Genomic DNA, 25,631 nt, shown 5'->3' on the forward strand with positions numbered 1-25,631 from the left:
TGACCCAGAGGATGGGCAAGAGGTATATTCAGAGGGACAGAGGGAGAAAAAGGAGAGTGAGAGAAAGAATGTGTGCATAAAAAGGAGTAACAGCTGGGGTACGAGGGGGAGGTGGGGCCTAGCGGAAGTTAGAGAAGTCAATGTTCATGCCATCAGGTTGGAGGCTACCCAGACGGAATATAAGGTGTTGTTCCTCCAACCCGAGTGTGGCTTCATCTTTACAGTAGAGGAGGCCGTGGATAGACATGTCAGAATGGGAATGGGATGTGGAATTAAAATGTGTGGCCACTGGGAGATCCTGCTTTCTCTGGCGGACAGAGCGTAGATGTTCAGCAAAGCGGTCTCCCAGTCTGCGTCGGGTCTCACCAATATATAAAAGGCCACATCGGGAGCACCGGACGCAATATATCACCCCAGTCGACTCACAGGTGAAGTGATGCCTCACCTGGAAGGACTGTTTGGGGCCCTGAATGGTGATAAGGGAGGAAGTGTAAGGGCATGTGTAGCACTTGTTCCGCTTACACGGATAAGTGCCAGGAGGGAGATCAGTGGGGAGGGATGGGGGGGACGAATGGACAAGGGAGTTGTGTAGGGAGCGATCCCTGCGGAATGCAGAGAGGGGGGGGGAGGGAAAGATGTGCTTAGTGGTGGGATCCCGTTGGAGGTGGCGGAAGTTACGGAGAATAATATGTTGGACCCGGAGGCTGGTGGGGTGGTAGGTGAGGACCAGGGGAACCCTATTCCTAGTGGGGTGGTGGGAGGATGGAGTGAGAGCAGATGTACGTGAAATGGAGGAGATGCGTTTAAGAGCAGAGTTGATAGTGGAGGAAGGGAAGCCCCTTTCTTTAAAAATGAAGACATCTCCCTCGTCCTAGAATGAAAAGCCTCATCCTGAGAGCAGATGCGGCGGAGACGGAGGAATTGCGAGAAGGGGATGGCGTTTTTGCAAGAGACAGGGTGAGAAGAGGAATAGTCCAGATAGCTGTGAGAGTCAGTAGGCTTATAGTAGATATCAGTGGATAAGCTGTCTCCAGAGACAGAGACAGAAAGATCTAGAAAGGGGAGGGAGGTGTCGGAAATAGACCAGGTAAACTTGAGGGCAGGGTGAAAGTTGGAGGCAAAGTTAATAAAGTCAACGAGTTCTGCATGCGTGCAGGAAGCAACGCCAATGCAGTCGTCGATATAGCAAAGGAAAAGTGGGGGACAGATACCAGAATAGGCACGGAACATAGATTGTTCCACAAACCCAACAAAAAGGCAGGCATAGCTAGGACCCATACGGGTGCCCATAGCTACACCTTTAGTTTGGAGGAAATGGGAGGAGCAAAAGGAGAAATTATTAAGAGTAAGGACTAATTCCGCTAGACGGAGCAGAGTGGTGGTAGAGGGGAACTGATTAGGTCTGGAATCCAAAAAGAAGCGTAGAGCTTTGAGACCTTCCTGATGGGGGATGGAAGTATATAAGGACTGGACATCCATGGTGAAAATAAAGCGGTGGGGGCCAGGGAACTTAAAATCATCGAAAAGTTTAAGAGCGTGAGAAGTGTCACGAACATAGGTTGGAAGGGATTGAACAAGGGGTGATAAAAGTGTCGAGGTATGCAGAAACGAGTTCGGTGGGGCAGGAGCAAGCTGAGACAATAGGTCGGCCAGGACAGGCAGGTTTGTGGATCTTGGGTAGGAGGTAGAAACGGGAAGAGCGGGGTGTGGGAACTATAAGGTTGGTAGCAGTGGATGGGAGATCCCCTGAGCAGATAAAGTCGTTGATAGTGTGGGAGACAATGGCCTGGTGCTCCTTGGTGGGGTCACGATCGAGGGGTAAATAAGAGGAGGTATCCGCGAGTTGTCGCTGTGCCTCGGCAAGGTAGAGGTCAGTACGCCAGACTACAACAGCACCCCCTTTATCAGTGGGTTTAATAATAAGGTTAGGATTAGTGCGGAGGGAGTGGAGAGCAGAGCGTTCCGAAGGAGTGAGGTTGGAATGGGGACAAGGTGCGGTGAAGTCGAGACGGTTGATGTCCCGTCGGCAGTTGGCAATAAAGAGATCCAGAGCAGGCAGAAGACCAGAGCGGGGTGTCCATGAAGAAAAGGAGGGTTGAAGACGGGAGAAGGGGTCATCGGTGGGGGTGGAAGAGTCCTTGCCGAAGAAGTAGGCTCGGAGACGGAGACGGCGGAAGAAAAGTTCCGCATCGTGGCGAACACGGAACTCGCTGAGGTGTGGGCGAAGGGGGACAAACGTGAGGCCCTTACTGAGAACAGAGCGCTCTGCCTCCGACAGTTGAAGGTCGGAGGGGATGGTAAAGACCCGGCACGGATGAGAGCTGGGATCAGAGGGGGGAGGGGGGAGGCTGGGGGTGTCAATGGAGAGGGGAGGGTTGGGGTGAGAGGAAGATGGAGCCTCTGAGGGCCCAGGAGTTGACGGTGGGATCTGAGGAAGACGGGGCTGCGGAGTGGTGGTGGGGGAAGGGGAGACGGGAGTCACAACAGCAGCACATAAAGACCCGGCCTGGAGTTCAAGGCTGGAGTCGCAGTTGGTGGTTGCGTAATCATTTCGAATGTGTCCATGGTCGTTGCTGGAGTCCGGGTTTTGAATATGTCCTGAGGTGTTGGAGCCGCCGAGATCAATGGCAGGCGCCGCAATTGAAAGTTCATGCCTGCTAGCGTCGGGGCCGGCAGGCTCTGGAGTCCGTAGATGTAAGATCTTGCAATCTTATTATTTTTCCTCTCCTCTCAGTGGACAATATTTAGGTTTATCTTGGAGTTCAGGTAAACAGTCCCATACTTTGCCAATCACATAATTTACTTGTACTTACTTTCTATTTTCCATATTCTGGCCCATGGCTCATTCTAATCCCTTTTGTTAACCAATTTCCAAATGCTTTCAATCATCATCAGAATTAGATTTAACTATACTCACTCCTCCCAACTTTCAATGAAGTCAAATGGCTAGCAGTTCTGTACAAACTTTTTCTATTAAAATTTTAGGAGTCAAACATATTTGAATACACTCACAAAGACCATCTAGGTAACATCCATTTACACACGAGTAGTCCGATGGAACATACACTTACCATTGGTGTTTGTTTTTTGATCAGTTCAAAATTGTTCATGCATTCAGCCACTCTACACTAAACTATGATAGCTTTCTCACATTTCATATCAATCTGGAGAATAATTTCCAGTAAAAATTAGAAAGCATTAGCAGCATATCTAAATATTGAAACTTTTAATATGGTTTATAAAACATAAATTAGAGAAAGTAGGTTATAGGTGAGGGAATGAGACTGATGCCAACATATTCAGAGCCAGCATAAACTTGATGGCCAAAAGGGCACCTTCTGCATTGCAGGGAAATCTGAAGTAATGTGAAATGTAAACATCATTCAACCAAACTCTTCAAAGTCTTCCACTGTTACTTACAGATTGCTTGTAAATCTTCATTGTAGTTCACATAGTCCAGATACACTCTCATCCCATTGTAGTTGGCCCTCCTCTAAGTTCTGCTCTAGATTGCTTATTGCTCTTTCCCGTGCATAAAGCAAATGTTATGATATTGTAATCAGATTTCTTCACTGTCACTGTCAGTTTAGTCCAACTCAGAACATACTCATCAAGATGGTTCTCATGAACATAATTCAGAAATACCCCCCTTTTACTCTGACAGTATCCCAATCAATACTAATCAAAAAAGCTTCATTTCAGTTTACAGCAAGCTAGCATACAAAATCTAAACAATTTCATCATACACAGTTCTAAACTTATTAGGTCATTAACTTCATAATTAACCAAAATTAAATAAAAATAAGATGGAATGTGGGCAAGTCAACTTTTCCCATTTTCTCGTCAACTAGAATTGTTGTGTCAAATGACCACCTCTACAGTTATCATTGCTACATATCTCCTTAATTATATTAAGTGAAAACAAAACTCAGGAAAACATGCTCTTCTTAGTGTAATGCTGACCAATACCTTAAAAACATATGCAATAAACAATGCTTAAATGTAGATATTTCAATTTACAACCAAAGGATTATGAAGAGTCTGGCAAAATTGCAGTTTTGTTCTTATTAAGTAACCTGTACAAGAAACCATATACAGATCGACCTACTATAATCCGGCACCATTGGGATCTGAGGAGTGCCAGATTAGTGAAAATGCCAAATTACAGAAAGATCACATTAAGCAATAGCTAACCGCCTGATCACACCTTTAAAATATCAAAGGATTCAAAGGTTCATTTAATGTCAGAGAAATGTATACAATATACATTCTGAAATGCATTTTCTTCACAACCATCTACGAAAACAGAGGAGTGCCCCAAAGAATGAACGACAGTTAAATGTTAGAACCCCTAAGTTCCCCCACCCGCTCCTCTCCCTCCCGCGCGTAAAGCAGCAGCGAGCAACAATCCCCCCATCCAACCAGCAAAAAATAAAGCGCACCCACTACCAGCATGAGCTAAGCAGTAGCAAAGACACAGACTTGCAGTTAACCCCACCCCTCGCCCAGGGATTTGGCACTGGGCTCTTCCCTCTTCACTCGCAGTTACAGAGAGAATCCTCCTTAGTTTCTTTTCCTCCGCTTAGTAGTATGCTTAGATTCAGCGGGTGACCATGTCTGATCTGAGGTCGTAGGCAGAAGAGAACGGAGTGCCGACCGGGCGATGCTAGAGGACAGTGCGTGACTGCCGGTAGGCAGGCGAGAAGGCGGACTGACCCAGCGTGCACCAGGTCCCCCACCGCTGGCAGGTGAGACGGGCAGGTGCCGGGCGGCCGTGCCTCACGCAAATTATATTAATAAATGCAGGAAAACAAGCAGGAATTGCCTGTTTGTGCTTACAAGAACGTGCCAACACGTGAACATATCTAGCACAACAAAAACAATGCGCAGCAGATTGGTATGGTGGCCCGGAAAATTTGAAATTACAGATGTGCAGAAAATTTGCAATCAGTACGGATTATCAAAGGAACCGGATTACAGGTAGTCGGATTAGAGAAGGTCGACCTGTATAAACATCTGTTGGATAAACTAAAATGATTTTAACCATAATGACATTCATGATAGAATTAACACCAAGAATAAATGTATGGTTCACATGAAATGGTTTGACAGCTTAAGAGAAGACATTTGAAAATACTAGAAAAGCAACAGCAAATGCTGCAATGCAGAGGGATCTGGTGAGCAAATACATCAAACACAAAATAAACGTTAAGATAGAGGAAGCAAACAGGATGACAAGCTATGATGGTCTTTACTGGAGGGAGTGAAGTACAAAAATAATGCAGGGATTTTATAGTGCTGTTCTGGACTGTGTAGTTAAGAGGTTACATTTGTCTCTGAGTCAGTAAAGCATAGATTTAATCATTGCTTCTAAGGATGAGACAGGCCTAGATTCTGGAAAATTGGCCAAAATGTGCTTGCATTTAGAGAAATGAGGTTATCTCATTGAGATATACTAATTCTAAAAGTTAGTGACAGGATGGATGCAGTGAGACAGTTTCCTCTAGTTGCCGTCTAGAACTAGTGGTACTGTCTCAGGAGAAGGGGAAAATCATTTTAGATTGAGAAGAGGAAAAAAATTCTTCAAACACCTCAGAGCTGTGTATGTTCAGTTACTGAAACTAATTATAGATGACATCAACAGATTATTTTGCATGTTAAGAATATCAAAATAAAATGAATACAAAAAACTCGGCACTAGGCCAAGTTAAGTGCCAGACAGAGCCTAACAACTTATTTTCTATATTAAATAGTATCTGGAAATGAATCATAAATAAATATCAAAAACAAACATCTGGTTTCATGGTTCAGATTTTAATCACATAAACAGGTGAACTTCTTACTAACCTTGCTATTGCCATCCTCTTCTGTGCTGACATCACCACCAGCTTCATCAGTATCCTGTTTCTTCCCTTAAAAATAAAACAGTGCAATCAAACTAATGCAAGTCCATCTGAAGTAATGTACAAATGTTCTATCTTCTCAGTTACTGACTAACCTATCACAATTTAAAAACTTCATTCAACTGCTTTTACATTAAGAATATACATTTATGTTGATCGAGTGGCAGATTAGTACTGCAGAAGATTATTTTCACTGATTCATAAAAAACAAAACACAATTTTTTTTCTTACAACTCCCAGACAAGAATTCACTATTATTGTTTCTATTATACAGTTTGGTTAAGAATTTTAAATTAACAGCCCGATTCTTTGATTTAATCAAAAGCAGTGCAAGTTCAAATTCTATCAAGTTTTCTCAATTATACGGAAAAGCCCAGAAAGGTACTCAAAATAAAACTGACCAACTCTGGAATAACAGAAAAATTAAAGTTTGTAAAATTCACCATTGCCAAGCTAAGTCAAAATTTTCTGAATAATAATCAGCACCCCTTTCTCTCCAAGTAGAGAATTCAAATCATTTATCTGTCACAACTCTGAAAATTATCTATACAAGTTATCAAAACAATTTACCAAGAAAAATGATTATTTCACACATCAGTCATAACATGTCAGATTACCCATTCGACATCATAAAGGACAGTTTTGCAAACCAGACTAATTACTGGAAAATAGGATTAGTTTTGATGACCAGTATACCCACTAAATGACTGAAAAGCCTTTTATATGCTGTGGACTCTACAGCTCTAAAATATTTTGCCAATGTTCGGGATTAACAAAGCAAATCTGACCACTCGACTGATAACACATCCTACTTAATAACTTGTTAATTTCTGGATTTGATGTAGAAGAGAGAGCATCTTTAAAGTTTGAAAAGCATAACCATTTTGTGAATAAGCAGCAAATGGTATGGCCACTTACAAAGTTAATAGGTTCGATTGCAGAGCAGTTATTTGATCACGCACATCAATTTCCAGCACCAACTGAGCAGCAGAATCTCTATGTAAGTATTATCTCAATTAAGGAATGAAGGTGTAGATTATTTTCAAAACAGGGAGAAAATTCAAAGATTAGAAGTGCAAAGGGACTCAGGAGTCCTTGTGCAGGATTCCCTAAAGCAGGGGTAGGCAACCTTAAGCACAAATGACTTTCTAGAATGCATTATTCATAAATTTGAGGTAAACCATAACTAGATGTATTTAAATAGATAATTCCCATATTTCAAGTTTTTTTTTTAATGGCATTTATCTGGCCCACCTGCCGCTCATTAATACGCAATCCGGCCCACAGAGGCAAAAAGGTTGCCGACCCCGGCCCTAAAGGTTATCTTGCAGATTGAGGCAGTGGTAAGGGAGGCAAATAGGATGTTAACGTTCATTTTAAGTGAGTTAGAATTTATAAGCAAGAATGTGATGCTGAAGCTTTATAAGGTATTGGTCAGACCATACTTTGAGCACTGAGCAATTCTGGGCCCCTAATCTATGAAAAAAATGTGTTGTCATTGGAGAGGGTCCAGAGGAGGTTCATGAGAATTTTGGGAATGAAAGGGTTAATGTATGAGGATCAGACATGCTGGAGTTCTGAAGTACCGGTGGGGGGGGGGGGGGGGGCCTCATTGAAACCTATCGAATATTGAAAGGCCTAGATAGAGGTGATGTGGAAAATGTTTCCTATAGTGGGTGAGTCTGGGAGCAAAGGGCACAGCCTCAGAATAGAGGAACATCCATTTAGAATAGATGAGAAAGTACTTATTTAAGCAGAGGGTGGTGAATCTGTGGAATTCATTACCACGGATGGTTGAGGAGGCCAAGTTATTGAGTACATTTAAAGCAGAGGTTGACTAGTCAGGACGTCAAAAGTTACTGGGAAAAGGCAGAATGGGGTTGAGAGGGATAATAAATTTAGCCATGATGGAATGGTGCAGCAGACACTACGGGCCAAATGGCCTAATTTTATTCCCATGTCTTCTGGTCTTATAAGAGACTGCAGTTAAATTTTCTGATGGGAAGCAACTTGTCAGCTCAACACAAGGATCAAGTGAATTAACCAAAAAAGGCAAGTTGTGTATAATTTAGGAAAGTAAATGGATATCCATTTTGGCTACAGGAGAAGAAAAGCAGAGAATTGCTTAAGCAGATAGAGATAAAAAAAAAGGGATTCGGGTGTCCTTGTACAATAAACTCTAAGGTTGTATGCAGATACAGTAATTCGGTACTTAAATGGAATGTTGCCTTTTATTACACTTAAATATCAGAATAAAGGTCTTTCTGCACCTTTAAAGGCATTGCTGATGTCCCATTTTGGAATATTGTGCCATTGTTTGATCTTTTTCTGACAAGGTTCATACGTTATTTGAAGGCAGTTCAGAGAAGGCTCACCAGAATTGATGCCTGAATGAAAGGATTATCTCATCAGGAAAGATTGAAGTTAGACCTAAACTCACTGAAGTATTGGAATAATAAGATAATTTTATTGAAATATAACAGTCCAAGGGGACTTAACAACGTAACAGCAATTTTCTTTTTGGAGACATCTAGAACTAAGGAGCAGTTTCAAAAGAAGGTGTTCGTTGCCAATTTAAGACAGACAAGGAAGAATCAATGGCAGTCTCCTATCATAGAAACATTTAAGTGAAACTAAATACATTCAAGACAGAAACATACAGAATTTTTGGTCTGTAGAGGAGTTGATGATTATGTGGGGGGGTGGGGGGAGGAGGCAGATGAGCAAAACCAAGATATGATCCACCATAATCATTTTTCCATTTTCCAGGATGCTGGCTTTGCTAGCAAGGCCAAAATGCTGCTGGGTAAGCAGGTCCAGGGTTAAGACCAAGCAATAGCATTATATAAATGATGCACAACTTGGCAAGGAACTGCATAGATTGATGTTTCCTTGCAGCTATCACAGAGGATTTTCAGTTTTGTGAGGATCTGTCGGAGTAACCTAGATTAGTAACAGTAGTGCATTTTGCAAGTGGTGTTATTGGGAATAACATGTTTAAGGTGGTGAATAGGGAGCTGATCAAACATATTGCTTTGTCCTTGATGTTGCCAAGTGTTAATACAGTTGCATTTGCATCTGCTGACAGGGTAGGGATTTGTTCTCTGACCATGATAGAAAGAATGCCAGCAGGTGAGGAGCTCAATGCAAGATAACGAGCATTTGTTAGCACTTGAAGTCACAGTAATTATACCATTGATGCAGTCGATTTTCCAGTTCATGGCAACCTCAGAATATAGCAATTACTGGGTGACTCTGCACCGGTAATGCCACTGAACATCAGTGACACATGGTTGGACACACTTGTTGGAGATGGTCATTATCTGGCAAGTTAACGGAATATTACTTGACACTTATTAGCCACGTACAGCTATATCAGCTAGTTGAGTGATGTCACAGTAACAACCTTGCACTCAACATTAAACCAAAGAGCTGATTGTGGACTTCCAAAAGGGTAAGACAAGGGAACAGAGGGATCAGAAGTGAAAAGAGTGAGCAATTTCAAGCTCCTAGGTGTCAGTATCTCTGAGGACCTAACCTGGTCGCAACATATTGATGCAGCTATAAAGCTGGCAAGACAGCACCTATACTTCATGACTGAGTTTGAGATTTGGTTTGTCCCCTGAAACACTTGAAAACTTTACAGAAGTCTATGTTACACTGACTGTTCTGTTTATTATAAACTATAATGATTGCTCATTTAGATGGAGATGTAACGTAAAAATTTTTACTCCTCATGTATGAAGGATGTAAGAAATAAAGTCAATTCAAATCAATTCAGATGTTGTTCACCAGGATGCTGCATGGATTAGAGGGTATCAGCTAGAAAGACGTTGGACAAGCTTGAGTTGTTCTCTCTGGAGCAAAAGTGGGGGGGGGGAAGGGAGGGGGGCGGAGGTGAGACCTGATGGAAGTATATAAAATTAGGAGATATATATAGGTAGGGTAAGTCAGCCATTTTGTTTTAAATCACAGTCGTAAGTGCCTGGAACTTATGCCAGGGTAGTGGGGGAAGCAAATCTGATTGTGACACTTGAGATTTTTACATAAAACAAGTGATAATACAGGGAATGGAGGGACCTGAATCATGTATAGGCAGATCTATTTTAATTTAGCATCATGATTGGCATAGACATTGTGGAGTGAAGGGACTGTTCCTGTAATATTGTCTTATGTTCCTCATGTGCACTGTTGGTTATTCAACCTCAACAAATCTGAGGATACTACAAATAATCTCAAAAGAAAATTTTCAAAAAAACTTTTGCCTTAAGTGCTCCCACAATTTCACAAAGTAGTACAATGGAAATATGAACATTTCTAGACTTGAGAAAATTTAAGGCCCATTCTGATATTCACATGACAACGGGTCTGTTCACTTTCGGCTCAATCTCAACCTACAACAATCTTCAACATCATGGTGAGGAAATCCAATTGGTTAATCAAATCAGAAAATACATATCCAAAGCAATCTATTCTTTTCAGATTAGGAGAAGGGACAAGGAAGTAGCAGATGGGATACATTGTAGGAAATGTATGGTCATCATGCTCTTTGGTAAAAGGAATTAAGGTAGAGACTATTTTCTAAACAGGGACCCAATTCAGAATTGGGAATCCTAATCCAGAATTCCCTAAAGGTTAACTTGCAGGTTGAATCAATAGTAAGTAAGGCAAATGCAATATTAGCATTTATTTCGAGAGTACTATATAAGAGCAAGGATGTAATGTTGAGATTTTACAAGGCATTGGTCAGACCATATTTGGGGTATAATAGACAGATTTGGGCCCCATATTTAAGAAATGAGCTGACATTGGAGAAGGTCCAGTGGTTTACAAGAATGATCCTGAGAATGAAAGGGTTAATATATGAAGAGCATTTGATGGCTCTGGGCCTGTATTCATTTGAGTTTCGAAGAATGAAAGGGGGTGGGGCTCATTAAAACCTACCAAATATTGAAAAGCCTAGATACAGCCTACATGGAGAGAACGTTTCCAATAGTGGAAGAGTCAAGGACAAAAGGGCACAGCCTCAGAATAGAAGAACGTCCCTTTAGAAGGGGTGAAAAGCAATTTCTTTAGCTAAAGGGCAGTGAATCTGGAATTCATTGCCAGACAGGTGCAGAGACCAAGTCATTGGATGCATTTAAAGGAGGTTGAAATGTTCTTGATTAGTAAGGGCATCAAAGGTTACAAAAAAAGGCAGGACAATGGAGTTTGGAGGGAAAATATATCAGCCATATTTGAATGACTGAGCAGACTCAATAGGCTAAATGACCTAATTCTACGCCAATATCCCATGGTGTTATTTTCAAACATGTCGCACTGTTTACACATCAAAACTCAAGTAATTCATATATTACACCTAAAGTTGTCTTTTTCTCATCCCAATGAGGGAAGAGCCCAAACTTTTGTAATTGTTTTTCTATCTAATCCCTCATAATCTATCATATTCATTCTCTACTGTAAAACTATTATCTTAAAACAATGCAATAATTGAGAAGTTACTTTCATGTTTTCTATCCTATTTTTAACAACTGATTTTATTTTACTGTACTATTTTTGTGTCGCTATCACAGTTTCAAGCAGTAGACAACAATATTGCATATCTCACTACAAAAATATATCCAATAAGAGCACCAAAAAGATAGTTGATCTTGATTTTCATATTCCCCTGGAAGATAGTTTTCAGCTAAACTAATTCATTGTGGCCTCAAGAAACCGGACACAAACCCAGTGACACCCAAAAGGTCCATGAGCCAGTCCTTATCAGGGGATCAGAGATGGAGACGGTCAGCATCTTTAAATTCCTCAGTTTTGTCATTTCAGAGGATCTGTCCTGGACCCAGCACACAAGTGCTATTATGAAGAAAGCACGATAGCACCTCTACTTCCTTAGAAGTTTGCAAGATTCGGCATGACACCTAAAACTCTGAGAAAATTCTATAGACATGTGGTGGAGAGTATCCTGACTGGTTGCATCACAGACCAGTGATGGGAACTCCAATGCCCTTGAATTGAAAACCCTACAAAAGTAGGTGATATAGTTCAGTCCAACACAGGTAAATCCCTCCCTACCATTGAGCACATCTCATCTATTTATCCATTTATCTACAAGGAGCACTGTTCCAGGAAAGCAGCCTCCATCAAGGATCCTCACCACCCTGGTCATGCCCTGTTCTTGCTGCTGCCATGAAGAAGCTGATACAGGATCCTCAGAACCCACACCACCAGGTTCAGGAACTGTTATTACCCCTCAACCATCAGGTTCCTAAACCAAAGGGGATAACTTCACTCGCCCCAGCACTGAACTCTTCCCACAACTTATAGACTAATTTTCAAGGACTCTTCATCTGATGCTCATTGTTTATTATTTATTTTTCTCTCTTCTTTTGTATTTGCACAGTTTGTTGTCATTTGCACTTTTTCATCCGTACTGTTGGGTGCAATCTTTCATCGATTCCAAAATGTATCATGGATATTTTAATTATGCAAATCTCAAGGTTATATATGGTGACACATATGACTTCAAACTTTGAAAATGTAACCCTCCAAGGACAAACTTGTTCAACTCAGGATGTGTAAATACCAGGATAGAAAGCTTTCCCGAATGCATGCAAAAGCACAATCCCATGTTCAGATGATGCGGCTTGCTGATGTCAGATAGTGAGCTTCCTTCAACAATTAATACCCTTCTCTAAGAAAATATCAAGTCTTCTCTGCCACTGGAGTCAAAATGCTGAAACATACTATTTTACAACTTTGTAAACATATTGATCAAAATTCTTCAATTCTCCTTGAAGGTATTCAGGGATAATGTATAATAAACCCATGACAAAACCAATATATAACCTAGATAGCAAAATAAAGAGACAACAAACAAGATCATTGTTGATAAAATACAAAACTTCAGTTACGTTACAAAATATATCATCTTCCTTTTCTAAATGATTATGATAAATAGCAATATGGGGATAACCTTTGCTTTTAGATGTTTTCTTTGATGGTGTTTCATAAAGCTGAATGTTATCAGGATCTCCTCCCTCCTCTTCTATTGCCTGTTTTGGTAAAATAAAACAAGGTTTTTTCAAAACCTAGATCAGCCACCAATACATGAATCACAGAAATTCAAAAGATAGAAAGCAAGATAATTTTGATAATCTGCATACTTCCAAGATAAATTGTAAATTTCTAAATTCTGTGATCTACAATTTAATAACTATCCTCTTTCCAAACTAATTTAAATTTAAAAAACTTTGAATAACCACAAGTTAATATTAAATATGTACTGCAGTCACAAATGTACACCAGACTCATTGTCTGCATGGCTACAAACAAGGATCCTTATTTTTTTTTAAATCAGAAATCTCAGCAGGCCAGGCAGCATCTGTAGCACTAAAATAAGAGTTAACATTTCATGTCAAAGACCATTCATCTTTGAAACACTCACCTGTTAAACAGACAACATGAAACATGAAGTTTTTTTTCTACAGATGCTGCTTGACCTGCTGAGAACTTACAGAACTGTTTTTGTTTCAGATTTCCAATATGTACCAATAATTTTCACAGTTTGCTTTAAAAAAATACACAAATACAAGTTAGAAAAGAAAATGCAAATAGGTTTCATTACAAACATGAATTATTCATTTTAATCCCACACAATTTAATCTTGCAAATCTGAAGACAGAAAACCAGTTGCCTTTTGATTTAAAAAAACTATCCCTGTCTATTTGTTAAAGGAAACTCTGATCGTAATCGATAATATAAACACCTTTAACGAAGACGACAAAAAAAATGTATGTTATAAACCGACGTTCCTTGGATCGTTCACCATTTCACAGGTAAAGTGAAAACATACGACCTTCTGGCCCTAAAATAAGGCTTGAAATGTTTTCACCGATAAGAGGAAACCTAATTCACCGTGATCTATTCGTGTTGAGTCGGTGAAACATTAAACCCGCTTACAACAGTTACTGTGGAGGGAGGCCCACTAAAGGCGGCGGTGACGATCAACCGCGGCCTCATGACACCCTCCCTCCACTTTCACTTCGTTTCGGTTTCTCGCACCTGCTTCAGTCTCGCAATGAGCACGGTTTTGACACCACTTATATCTAGATTCCGCCGCTTGAGTTCGGACTTGAGATCTACCACACGCAAGTCTGTGATGCACCGTGCCTCGACAGCGCTGGCTGTAGCGGCCATTTTACGCGTCTCCACCGATCCGAGCGAGCTCGAACGCCCAGCCCCACCCCCACGCTCGGCCTGTCGCCCGGATGTAGTCAGCTGCTGCCGCAAAGGAGCTGGCTGCCCGGCCCGAGCCGAGCCGAGCCGAGCGGGAGAGAAGGCGGCCGGAGCAGGAGCAGGGGCCCGGCTTTCGCCTGGGGTTGACAGAGGAGAGGACAGGGGTAACAGAAGAGGGGGGAGGGTGACAGAGGAGGAGGTAGGGGCTTTGCCTCTGGCTGGGACTGGGGCTGCCAGAGAACATTTTAGCATAACTTCCCATGGGCATCAACGCACGGGGCTCTAACCTTTCCTGGTAACGAATGTTTAAACATACGACAACACAACAGGAAGCTCGTGGTCCTCACTATTTGTACACGTTAAAAGTAAACATATAATTTGGGACTATAAGCCCCTTTGTCGGGAGGTCATGGACCTGAATGTTCCTACGCAGATGCACCATTTCATTCTTCAGTTCTAAACAGTTTCACGAGAGCATTGCAATTCTGGTAACCTCGGAACCGATTCACAAGTTGACTGAGTGCGGTTTCTCGGGGTGTTTTCTGAGTGTATGTGACATTTCTTGACATAACATTGGTGGTGTTGGTGGGAGGTGGAGGAGTTGATTTGCAGCTCAACCCTCAGCAGCTAACGCCGGTTTAACCACGTATGTGCTGTAACATCGACACCCCCCTCCTCCTCCCTGCTTCCGGCGATTCTCAGCGAACGTTTGATTCACTTTAATTTCATTAGTAGATGAAGTGGGGCGAGGGTGGGAATGAACGTCACTGTCTTCCGAGAGGCGATCTCGGGCACCAGCAAACAAAGCCGGTGTCGTAAGACAATGTCTGTCGCAAAGCCGGGGGAGTGCCGTGCGGTGGATTGAGTAAGGCTCGCGCGAGTCTCGGCGGGCCGTCGATGCGGGACGGCTGTAAACAAGGGGCGAGTTCCTTACTGAAAGCGCTGGATAAACGTCTCTCCCGATTGTACGAGGCGGCTGGCACCTTCCACTGCAGCTTCGGTAAGCCCCTCTTTATGTCACTTGTCAATTACTTTAAAATCTAGAATCCTATTTTCAGCGCCTTCCCGGCCGGTTAAAAAGTGACTCTAAAGTCCTGGCCTGGTCAGCTCATTTGGAGCTGCTGACGTTTGTAGGCTTGAGTGAGGCTCTACCCTCGCCTCCGCACTGTTTATTCAATAGTACTTGGGAGGAAGGTGTGGGGGGTGGGGAGAAGTTTGAAACCCAGAGATATTCTCTTGCAAGTCTTGTCGAAATTTTAACAGATACGCAGTGAAAATTATTTTAAGTGTGTTCTTTCTAACTAGGTGATATAGAATTCTCTACAGCAGTTGAACTATTTGTGTTGATTTTAAATGCTTCATAAAAGAGAATGTTATTCAGTCTTAAGTGATTTTTTTTTCTTTTTTAAATAATCAGCTGAGTTATTTTTGTGGGGTTATAAGCAACACTACCTTAGATTCGATCTTTAAAGTGAATGTTTCAAAGTATGCTGTCAAGTCTTGATCTTAAGCCTTTAATCTTTTTATTGTTCAAGATCTATTTTATCTTTTGAAATTGTTTGACAGGCATTGTTAAAGAAATGTAAATAAACTTTTGAAATGATCAAAATTAAGCTTTCTAGAAAATTGTGTAGTTACAATAACTCACAGTAAATTCTTATACAATATTGTTGTAAAGTCAATTTCTGAGTACCTTGGACTTTCAAGATGAAACATGGGCCCATCATCTTACTGTTGATTACACATTAATTTCTGTTATGTAAGATAATGTTGTTTGAACCATTCAGGTTTTTGCACAATATTTTCTCTGAAACACTCAGGCTGAAATATCCTGTAGGCATTTTTATTTTACAGGGGAAAAATCATTAACTTTTTACTCAGCTACTGGCTGTCAGTTTAGGAATTTGTCTTGGATAAGAGGCAGGGTTCTCCAGCAAATGCATTGTGCTGTATGGTTTTCTTTGATTCAAACAAATAACAGTATGAAAATCTGGTTCACATGCTATGTTCATAAGTAGGCATACACAAAGATAAATGAGTTACATTTTTTTTCAAATGAATTTTTTCTTGCATAAAGTAAGCAATCATATAAATCTGTACTCAGTCCGACAAACAATGCAGAATATTTTAACTATATTCATTACTGAATATTGAGACTGTTAAAACTGTTCTGTCAGTATATAAAAAAAATTAAAAAGTTAATACGTTTTAATAGACTTTTGAAGAATTGGTATTTTGTGCTTGCAACATTTGCTTTTTATTGATTTATGATTTTTTTTAAGTCATCTTAATATTTCTATATTCAGTTCTCTCCAGAAAACAAAAATAATATTAAGCAGCTGTAGACTGTAGTAAGTGAGTCCATTGTTAAATGAATCCATCTTGGTTTTGAACCCAAAACATTCTGTAGCTTCCACAGATGTGACTGAATTCTTCTGTCAGTTGATATTTTGCTGTAGGTTCCAGTAGTTGACATTTGTGTCTCCAATATTTGCCTTGACATTTGTCAGGGAAGGGTATCTGAGGATATCTATGAGAGTGATGTATTTGAGTATGTGAGAGGGAAAGAAGCAAAACCAAATGCTACTAAGTTTGGAATGGCTTTGGAGAAGGCTTTGTGGAGTCTAAACACTGCCATGGGCCAGCTGGACTGAATAGTCTGTTCAGTTTTTTTAGATCCTCTGTAATTCATTAGGTATTGTAATTGATAGAATCAAAGATTTCAATTATGAAAGACTGTTGGCCAGTGTTGATGACTAGGATCTAACTGATTCGAATCAATGGTTGTAGCTCCTTCTCTCTTTTCATACTTGATTATTATATGGAGATGGCATAATTACAGACGTACTTAAATGGTGCACTGAAAAGTCAAGAGAGTGACAAATTTGTATTGGTATCAAGTTTCCTTCACTTGACTGCACCTTAGTACTGAAATAAATGAATTATTTGGTCAGAAGAAATGTTAAAATTTTGGTAAATTAATACACAGTTGGTGTAGAAATCAAGCTTAATTTGCTGTGTCTAACAATTTTTTAGGGGGCCATCAGTCTTGAAAGTCACTCTGAATTATTGAGAGTAACTACAGGTCTGCATGGAACAACTTTTGGATGTATCTTATTTGTACATATTTAATCTGAATAATAAAGGAATGTCTGCTGTTCTTGAAGCTAAATTTTGGTTACTCTGAAGTGATTGGTCATTCAAAATTGAAAGTCATGGTATAAGTGTGATGAACCTTTTGGTGAGAAACAAGTTTAAATCAACAATGTTAATAAATATTAAATAAAATAGTACAATCAATGTGTCATTAGAGATGGCACTTGCTGAGGAAAAGATAAAGCAATATATTCTTTATTTATATTTTTTAACTTCGGTTCCATAACAAAATAGTTCAGTTATATTGAAGACTAAATACCAGAAGCAATATACCTGTAAGAAACATGCACCCAAAAATATATTTGGTGGAAGAGACAGCAGAAAACAATATGTATCTTGACCATAATTAAAGGTTCTTTTGGATGGAAATTGGATTTTTTCTACTTTTTGGTGCACTGAACTGATGCTACATTTGCCATCATGCCTAACCAGAGGCCACTCAAAAAATCAGATAAGATTGGGAAATTTTCACTTTTAATGATTGGTTTATTTGCTATAAAAAAACGTTAAACCTGACTTGCATATCTATCAAAGGAGTGTGAACCCACTGTTACTTTAGCATGCTGTATATAGATAACGGGTTAGCACTGGTGGAAGGATCGTTTCTATACCACTGGGGAGTCATGGAGATGAGAAATTGATGTAGGTTGGAGTTTACTGACAATTTGTTGGAGAATTCTATGATCTGTTTAATGTCTTAATTAGGTTTGGTACCATATCTTCTACAGACAGCTCCAGTCCACTCAGTTTAATTCACTGGTGCCATTCAGCTGTCTGACGGAAGAGGACAAGAAAGGGTCTATAGATAAAAGGCCACCTCACCTTTCTCAACTCATCATTCCCCCCCCACCTGATCTAGTCACCAGTGTTTACTGTGGTTGGCCCAAACTAACATGGATAGCATTATTGTGCATTGATCTATGCTCAGAGCTCCCAGCATCGAGATATGTAATATAGCGTCAACTACCCCAGCACCTTTCAATTCCAAGTGATTATAAAGTACAAACATGTTCTATTGGGAGTACTGTAAATCATGCAAGGTTCAGTGTTATTCAACTGTGAATTCATAGCAAAGGTCACAAGTCTGATGCATATTGTCAGTAATTGATCATGCCTTGGTATGAAATGAGACAGGGCGATGAAATTTCAGGTGAAACAGGACAGGAAGTGTCTGTTCCAATTTCCAGAAACGGGGAGGAGGCACACTTAAGTGCTTATGTGTTATTTATGCATTAAGGACACTCAGATTGGGCCCAATTTCTGGACAAATGTCTTCTACTTCTGATATTTTTATTTGGAAGCCTTTGAAAATTTCACATTAATTAGTTGTTTATCTCTTATATTTCTATTTAAAATAACATTATTATATAAGAATTTCTGGCAAGTTGATTTGTACCAAAATGATTCTACCTCAGTACAGAGCCTCTATGGCAATATTCTACACATATGCTTTATATATTAACTAATTCCATAACTTTGTAGGGGTATTAAAATTCCTTTCACTAAAATGTGATTTAAAAACAATTAAAATTTTTAATGGCTAAATGCATTTTCCAACTTTTCAACTCCACATTAGCATTGATATATGACACATTATGCAGGTCATGTGAATATTTTTAACTGTAGGTTCCTGTTAATTGGGACAGCCGCTTATTTGGGACAACTTTTAAAGACAACTTTTATTTGGGACTCTATGCTGCTTAATTAAGACAGGAGTCTGTTACTAAACAATTTCTAACTAGCGTCATCTGCGTACACTAGACACGACACTGTGCTCAGAGCAAACAGTTTTTGGTCAGTTGTCTACTTGTGTTCAAAAGGCAGTGGTTTTTGTCACTGACAGTTGGCCAGAAATAAGCAGTAAGACAATTCAGAACTGTTATGTTCACTGTGGTTTCAAGCATTCAGGCTTGGAGATCCCAGAAACAGCCGGGAGTGAAATGACTTCATTACTTTAAGTTAGGAACTATGAAGAATTTGAAAAAATTGACAATCATCTTGAATGTCACAATGAAAGTAAAGCTTAGGAGGATGAAATTGTTGAAAGCATTGCCTTTATCTGCACGGGGTGGCTGTGCTACTTTTGTTCATTTACAGTCAATCAAAAGAACACAGCAGTGTGTTGTTTGTTCGTTGTATCCAACAATGAGAGTGAAACCTTTGCGGGAGAGTTTTTAAAGTGGAAAAGTTGTTGCACTGGTACTGTTCCACTCTCTAGACCTCAGAAATCTGGATACGAGTAGTCATCACAAACTGGGGTCTTCCTTGGTTGCAGTGAATGGCCATAACTAGTTCTGTGCCTTATCACACCCTTCACTCTCCACTAAACATTGTAGAATCACCATTTTGGCCACTGGATTTCACTGTTGATCTTATTCGCCCAGTCTGCTGCAGCTGACTTCACATGCATAGGACAGACATGTCCCTATTTCACGAGGGTATGAGGCCGGCTGGTTACCCTCACTTTGTTTAGCCCACCTGTCAAAGCAGAGTACTGGGGTTTGGCTGCTATTGCAAGCAAACAGCTACTTGGAGCCATAAGTGAGAGCTGAGTGTCCGGTGGGGACCAAAGGTGAGTGAGTTTTCCCAGAGCGGACTTGACAAACCCCTTCACCAGAGGTGCTGCCCCTCCCTGGACACACCATACATGGCAGGGTACATTAGATTAATTCCTCTGTTGACAACTATTAGGAACTAATACACAATTTTATAGTACTGTAGTAGCATTGGAAATGTTCTAATTTGTTCTGTATTTCATTTAAAAAATAATTTATTACTCAGATGTAGCTTGTCTTTTTACACATTTTTAACTATTCCCATGAAAGTTCGTCTAATTGGGGCAGCTGCTTAAATGGCCAAAATATACTGATCCCAATGTGTTCCATTTTACCAAATCCACTGTACATCTTTCTTGAAGTTCCAGCTGAGCAATAATATTCTGAGCTAAGGTGTAGTTTTCTCAAGCTATCATGGTGAATGCAATAAGACTTTTTTCAATCTCCATTCAAAGCATATTCCTCATTCGGAAGTGCTCAAGAGGAAGCCTCCTTTTATCAATGTATCTTGCGATTTCAGATCTATTTTTCCTCCAATTTTCCTGTTGGCGCAAAATCTAAAAAGTGCATAATTTGAGAAATGCTAGGCTATTTTGAATTTTGCATGCTTCAATATATTGGAAGCAATCTCAGAATGAAGATTACAATTTTGATATAATTTTATTCTGTCAAGTCAAATAACAAGAAAACAAGAACAATATTAGAAGACTTCATTTTAATGCAAATACAATCTTTTCACAAGATACAAAATCTCAGCTGAGTACTGATTTGCTCAGCCCCTGTATTGCATGAATGTAGTAATGAAGGTATTCAAAATAGTGTAGTTTATTAAATGCATGTCGAAGAAAGTAAAGTATAGCCACCTTCATCTTAAGCTTTAAACATGTAAGATATATATTTAATTCAAAAATAATGTAGTTTCTTAATTGCAAAAAGGAAGTTCCAGATTGGATGATTCAGTATTCAAGAACATAGCTTCTCATAAGCCCACTGATTTAAGTTCACTGGGTTTATTATCACTGACTTGAATGACGTAAAATTTCTTGTTCTGCAGCAGCAGTACAATGTAAATATATAAAAATGACTATAAATTAGAAAATAGTAATGGGAATAAAATATGATTTTCATAGCTAATTATTTTCATCTGATCCTTTTTTATTCACTTTCACTTCTGCTCTTTTGAATGTGATCACACATGCTTTCACTCTCCCTCCCTCTAATTTATTACCTTTTTGCAAATGATAGTAATTGTAATAGGTTTTAAACAGACTGCATGCTTTACTAAACTTAGTCATGCAGCATTTTCCAAAGACTCAAAAAATTGTCTTAATTTCCATCCTTTGTTTTATTCTTTCTGAATATTGTCTTGAATTCAGGATGTAATGTGGCAGAAATCTGTATGGTGGATTGCTTGTTAACTACTCCTTAACAAACGCGTATTAATTTGAGCAAAGTACTGTCAGGACTACATGAACCTTAATTATCTTTATGTACTTGTGCTTTTTACAATTGCAGAATTGTGCAGTAATCCTACCATTGACCAGAGTAGTGTGCAAAATCAAGGTTTAGAACGAAAGGAGCAACTGGTCCCATTACTAGGAAAGGACGAAAAAGTACAAATTTGAACTACTCGGCAAAAAGACCTTTCCACAGCAAGTGTCAAATGAAGACACTGCCTTGAAGTGTAGTGAATGTAAATTCAATTGTGCCTTTCAAGGGGAAATGGATAATTATTTAAAATAAATAATTTGAACTGCTGCAGAATGAGGACTGCCAAAAAAAGAACGTACTGTAACACTACAGCCTAGTGCAGGCCCTTCAGCCCAAGATATTGTGTTGACCTTTTACCCTACTCTCAGGTCAATTTAACCTTTTCCTCCTTTATAATCCTCAGTTTTTCTATCATCCATGTGCCTATCTGAAAGTTTTTTATTTCCTCCTAATGTATCTGTCTTCACCATCACCCCGGAAGGACATTCTGTGCACCCACCACTCTTTTTAAGAACTTAACACTGACATCCACCCTATAGTTTCCCCCAAATGCCTTTAAAATTATGTCCCCTTGTATTAGCCATTTCCGTTCTAACAGAAAGGTTTCTGACTATGCACTTGATCTATGCCTCTTATCAATTTACACACCTATATCAAGTCACTGTTATCCTCCTTTGCTCCAAAGAGAGAAGATCTAGCTCACTTAACCTATCCTCATAAGACATGCTCTTTAATCCAGATGGTAACTTGGAAAATCTCCTCTGAACCCTTTCCAAAGCTTCTGCACCTTCCTATAATGAGATGACCAGAACCGAACACAATATTCCAAGTGTGGTCTAACCAGGGTTTTATAAAGCTACGACATTACCTCTTAAACTCAGTCCCCAACTAATGAAAGCCAAAACATCATATGGTCTTCCTAACAACCCTATTAACTTGCACAGGAACTTGGAAGAATCTATGGATATGAACCCCAAGATCCCTCTGTTCCTCCACATTGCTAAGAATCCTGCCATTAACTCTGTTTTCTGCCTTCAAGTTCACCCTTTCAAGATGAATCGCTTCGTACTCTTTTGGATTGAATTCCATCTGCTATTTCTCAGACCAGCTATGCATCCTGTCAATGTCCCGTTGGGACCTACCACAGCTTTCTACATTATCCACAACTTCACCAACCTTCATGTCATCTGCAAACTTATTAACCAACCTTTCCACAAGGAACAGGTAGGGGTCCTAAAACAGATTCCTGTGGAACACCACTGATCACTGACCTCCAGGCAGAATACTCTCCATCTACAACTACCCATTGCCCTTTATGGACACACCAATTCTGAATCCAAACAGCCAAGTGTCCCTCAAAGCTATGATGACTGTCCATAATCAGACTGTGCTTGTCCAAATGCTCGTAAATCCTGTCTCTAAGAATTTCTCCAGTAATTTGCCCATCACTGAAGTAAGACTCCTGTGGGCAGTGAGGAGGCAAAGATCATTGCTAAAGGCGCAGCAATCTCTTTCCATAGTAACCTGGACTATATCTCGTTTGGCCCTGTGGACCTATTTGTCCTAGTGTTTTTCAAAAGTTCCAGCGCATCCCCTTTTATAATTTCAACATGTTCTAGCATATCAGCCTATTTTGCGCTGTCCTCATGAATGTCAAGGTCCCACTCACTAGTGAGTGAAGCTCGGAGAAGCAAAGTATTCATTAAGGATCTACCAACTCGAGTGCATTTTCCTCCTGTCTTCAGATTCCAGCATCTGCTGTCTCTTGTGTGTCAGAGATGAGGACTGAATGGATTGCCCTATAATGAACCAGTAGAGAGACTCAAGGACAAATAAACTTTATCTGTATAACAGTGTTATGAAAATACATTAACAGCATGTGTAATTTTAATGCTACATCTGCTGTGACTAGAGTTGCATTGTTTATCCATTGACATTTCAGATGTGTGCACAATACAGAATTTTCAAAGGGAATGCAGATTTGAAAACTGCATAATACTGAAAATACTTCCACTAAGGTTATATATTTTGACGATCCTGCCAAAAAGGTGGCTTTGACTTAAACTTTACATTTTAAGTTACTGAATATAGTGTTTGAAGATGGTTGGTCTTTACAGCTAAGAATTGGCATGTAGTCAATAATCTTAATGCATTTTTATACATTATGGGTCATGAATATCAGAGGGTCACATGGTCCTTTTGAACATGCATTGACACTTAATATGATCGTGGCTGATCTGATTCTAACTCCCACCCCCCACATTTGTGCTTCCCAGTAACCTTGTGCTCTCTTGAATACCAGGAGCTTCCCTGCATCTGTCTTAAAAAAATTCAGGCACTGTTTCCACTGTTGTTTAAGAAAAGGAATTTCAATGATTCATAACTCACTGGGATAAAGTTGCCATATCTTTTAGTGGGTGTCTCCTTATTTTTTTTAAATAGAGATCCAGTCTTTAAGTTCCTCTACATCCTTCAAAAACCCTTCAAGTTCTTTTGCTTAATATTTAAGTCACCACCTCCATCTGTTCATGTCGTACAGATGGAGACGTCACTTGTCCTTTATTTCTCTCTCCTTAGCTGTTCATATTATGTGTAACAATTGAAATTTTTCATGGAGTTGTACAACTTAGGGAACTGTTGTTCCTTGTTTCTTTTTTCTCTTGATATCATGGTATTATTTACAACCTGTGTAATACTTAGACGTAGACACACAGCAAAAACAAAGTTGATGGAGAAACTCAGGCAGTGGAGAGAAATAGACAATTGATGTTTCAGGTTCAGGCCCTTCATCTAGACTTATTTGAAATGGGGCTAATATGTACAGAGACATTTTTATTCTAAATATCTAGCTTTTGAAAAGGTATAATGCTTTATTATCTTACTTCAAAATTATTAGCAGCATGATAGTATAATGATTGTTATTAAACAAGCATCTAGAAACTGGGGTTACTGATCTTAATTTGGAGGAATCTAAATTCAGATTTAGTGAAATTTGCATTTAGTGAAAATAAATGACTGTCGCATATAAAAATAGCATCTTCATTAAACTGGTTCAAACTTGCCCAGTCTAGTCTGTGTGTAGTGGCCCACAACCAATGTGTTTGACTAACCCTTTTGACAGTGAGACTTGGCATTGTGAAGTGTGCGTTTCTACTTCTGGTAAAGCTGAGGTAGATATTTTGAGTTATAATAGTTTGAAAGTATATGTTAATATTTTAATTTTTCAAAATAGTGGATGCTAATACCTGTGCTTTGGGTGTGGCAGAGAAATCAAAATTCACTTGCTACGAAATAAGTGTGTACTTGCAAAAATGCACAGAGCTTTCATGGCAGAACCTTAGAAATGGTATATGGATGTTTATTGTAACCACGGTCTTTGTTTCGGAAAGGCGTGCTGCATAAGTGAAAACAATTAAATTGGCAGCAATAATAAGAAAGTAAAACTGTTAGATTAAAAAAGAAAACATGTCTTAAGCTTATTCTGTAGTTTTGATAAGATCTATCATAAACCTTTGCCATAAGTCTCATTTGAAGTTGGTTTTATTAGCAAATAAGGAGCTTACTGAGTTCTAGTCTAACTTGCAATAATATTTCACTGCATTTTCCTTTGAGGAAATTTAATGCTAATGAACATAATTGAATGTTGGCCTTGTAGTTTTTGTTGGTCAAATTTTGCAAAGTTATTTCATATCAAAAATGGTATTGACAGGTTGTCATAATGGAGAACAAAGAACATTATAGTTCAGTCTGGATTTTTTGGCCCATGATGTGTCAACTTTTTAACCAACTCAAAGAACAATCTAATCCTTTCCTCCTAGATCGCCCTTCATTTTTCTGTCATCTGTGTGCTTACGTCAGAGTTTCTTAGATGATCCTAATGTATCTCTGCGTCTACCAGCATCGCTGGCAGGGTATTCCTCATACCCATCACTCTCTGTGTAAAGAACTTCCCTCTGACATTCCCCCTGTACTTTACTCCAATCACCTTAAAATTGTGCTTCTTTGTATTAGTCATTTCTGCCCAGTTATCCACTCTATGCTAATCATCTTCTATGCTGTAGTTACCACAGTGTTTGTGGTCTAAGTTTGAGGGAGGGTTAGTGATGTGGGATTTGAAGATTATTTCAGAAAACACTAATGTTGATTATCATTAAGCTTCGATTAAACTGTGGATCAGTACATGGAACTGTAAAGTTGTGGTCAAAGCAGACTTGGTTGTCACGAGCAGGAAAGGCTGCTGGATGTTTGGGTTTTAGGTGTTTCAAAACAGACAATGAGGGAGCTAAAAAGG

The 25,631-nt window shown here is 39.6% G+C and overlaps 2 protein-coding genes across 4 annotated transcripts in view; one reads left to right on the forward strand and one right to left on the reverse strand.

Moving 5' to 3' along the window:
* Positions 1–14,134, reverse strand: part of sltm (SAFB-like, transcription modulator) — a 96,719-nt gene extending 82,585 nt beyond the window's left edge. For both annotated transcript variants that reach the window (XM_063065751.1, XM_063065750.1), the window contains exons 1-3: positions 13,965–14,134; positions 12,877–12,955; positions 5,848–5,912 (exon numbers count right to left, since the gene is read on the reverse strand). In XM_063065751.1, the coding sequence (XP_062921821.1) occupies positions 5,848–5,912; positions 12,877–12,955; positions 13,965–14,099 (279 nt within the window). In that variant the 5' untranslated portion in view covers positions 14,100–14,134. The remainder of the gene's footprint in view (positions 1–5,847; positions 5,913–12,876; positions 12,956–13,964) is intronic.
* A 248-nt stretch (positions 14,135–14,382) lies between these two features.
* rnf111 (ring finger protein 111) overlaps positions 14,383–25,631 on the forward strand; it is a 155,711-nt gene continuing 144,462 nt past the window's right edge. The window contains exon 1 of one of the 2 annotated variants that reach the window (XM_063065752.1): positions 14,383–15,138. The gene's annotated coding sequence lies outside the window, so the exon portion shown is untranslated. The remainder of the gene's footprint in view (positions 15,139–25,631) is intronic. The other variant, XM_063065753.1, reaches the window with a different exon arrangement.

This window comes from Mobula hypostoma, chromosome 13 (genome assembly GCF_963921235.1).
Source record: "Mobula hypostoma chromosome 13, sMobHyp1.1, whole genome shotgun sequence".
Classification (NCBI taxonomy): domain Eukaryota; kingdom Metazoa; phylum Chordata; class Chondrichthyes; order Myliobatiformes; family Myliobatidae; genus Mobula; species Mobula hypostoma.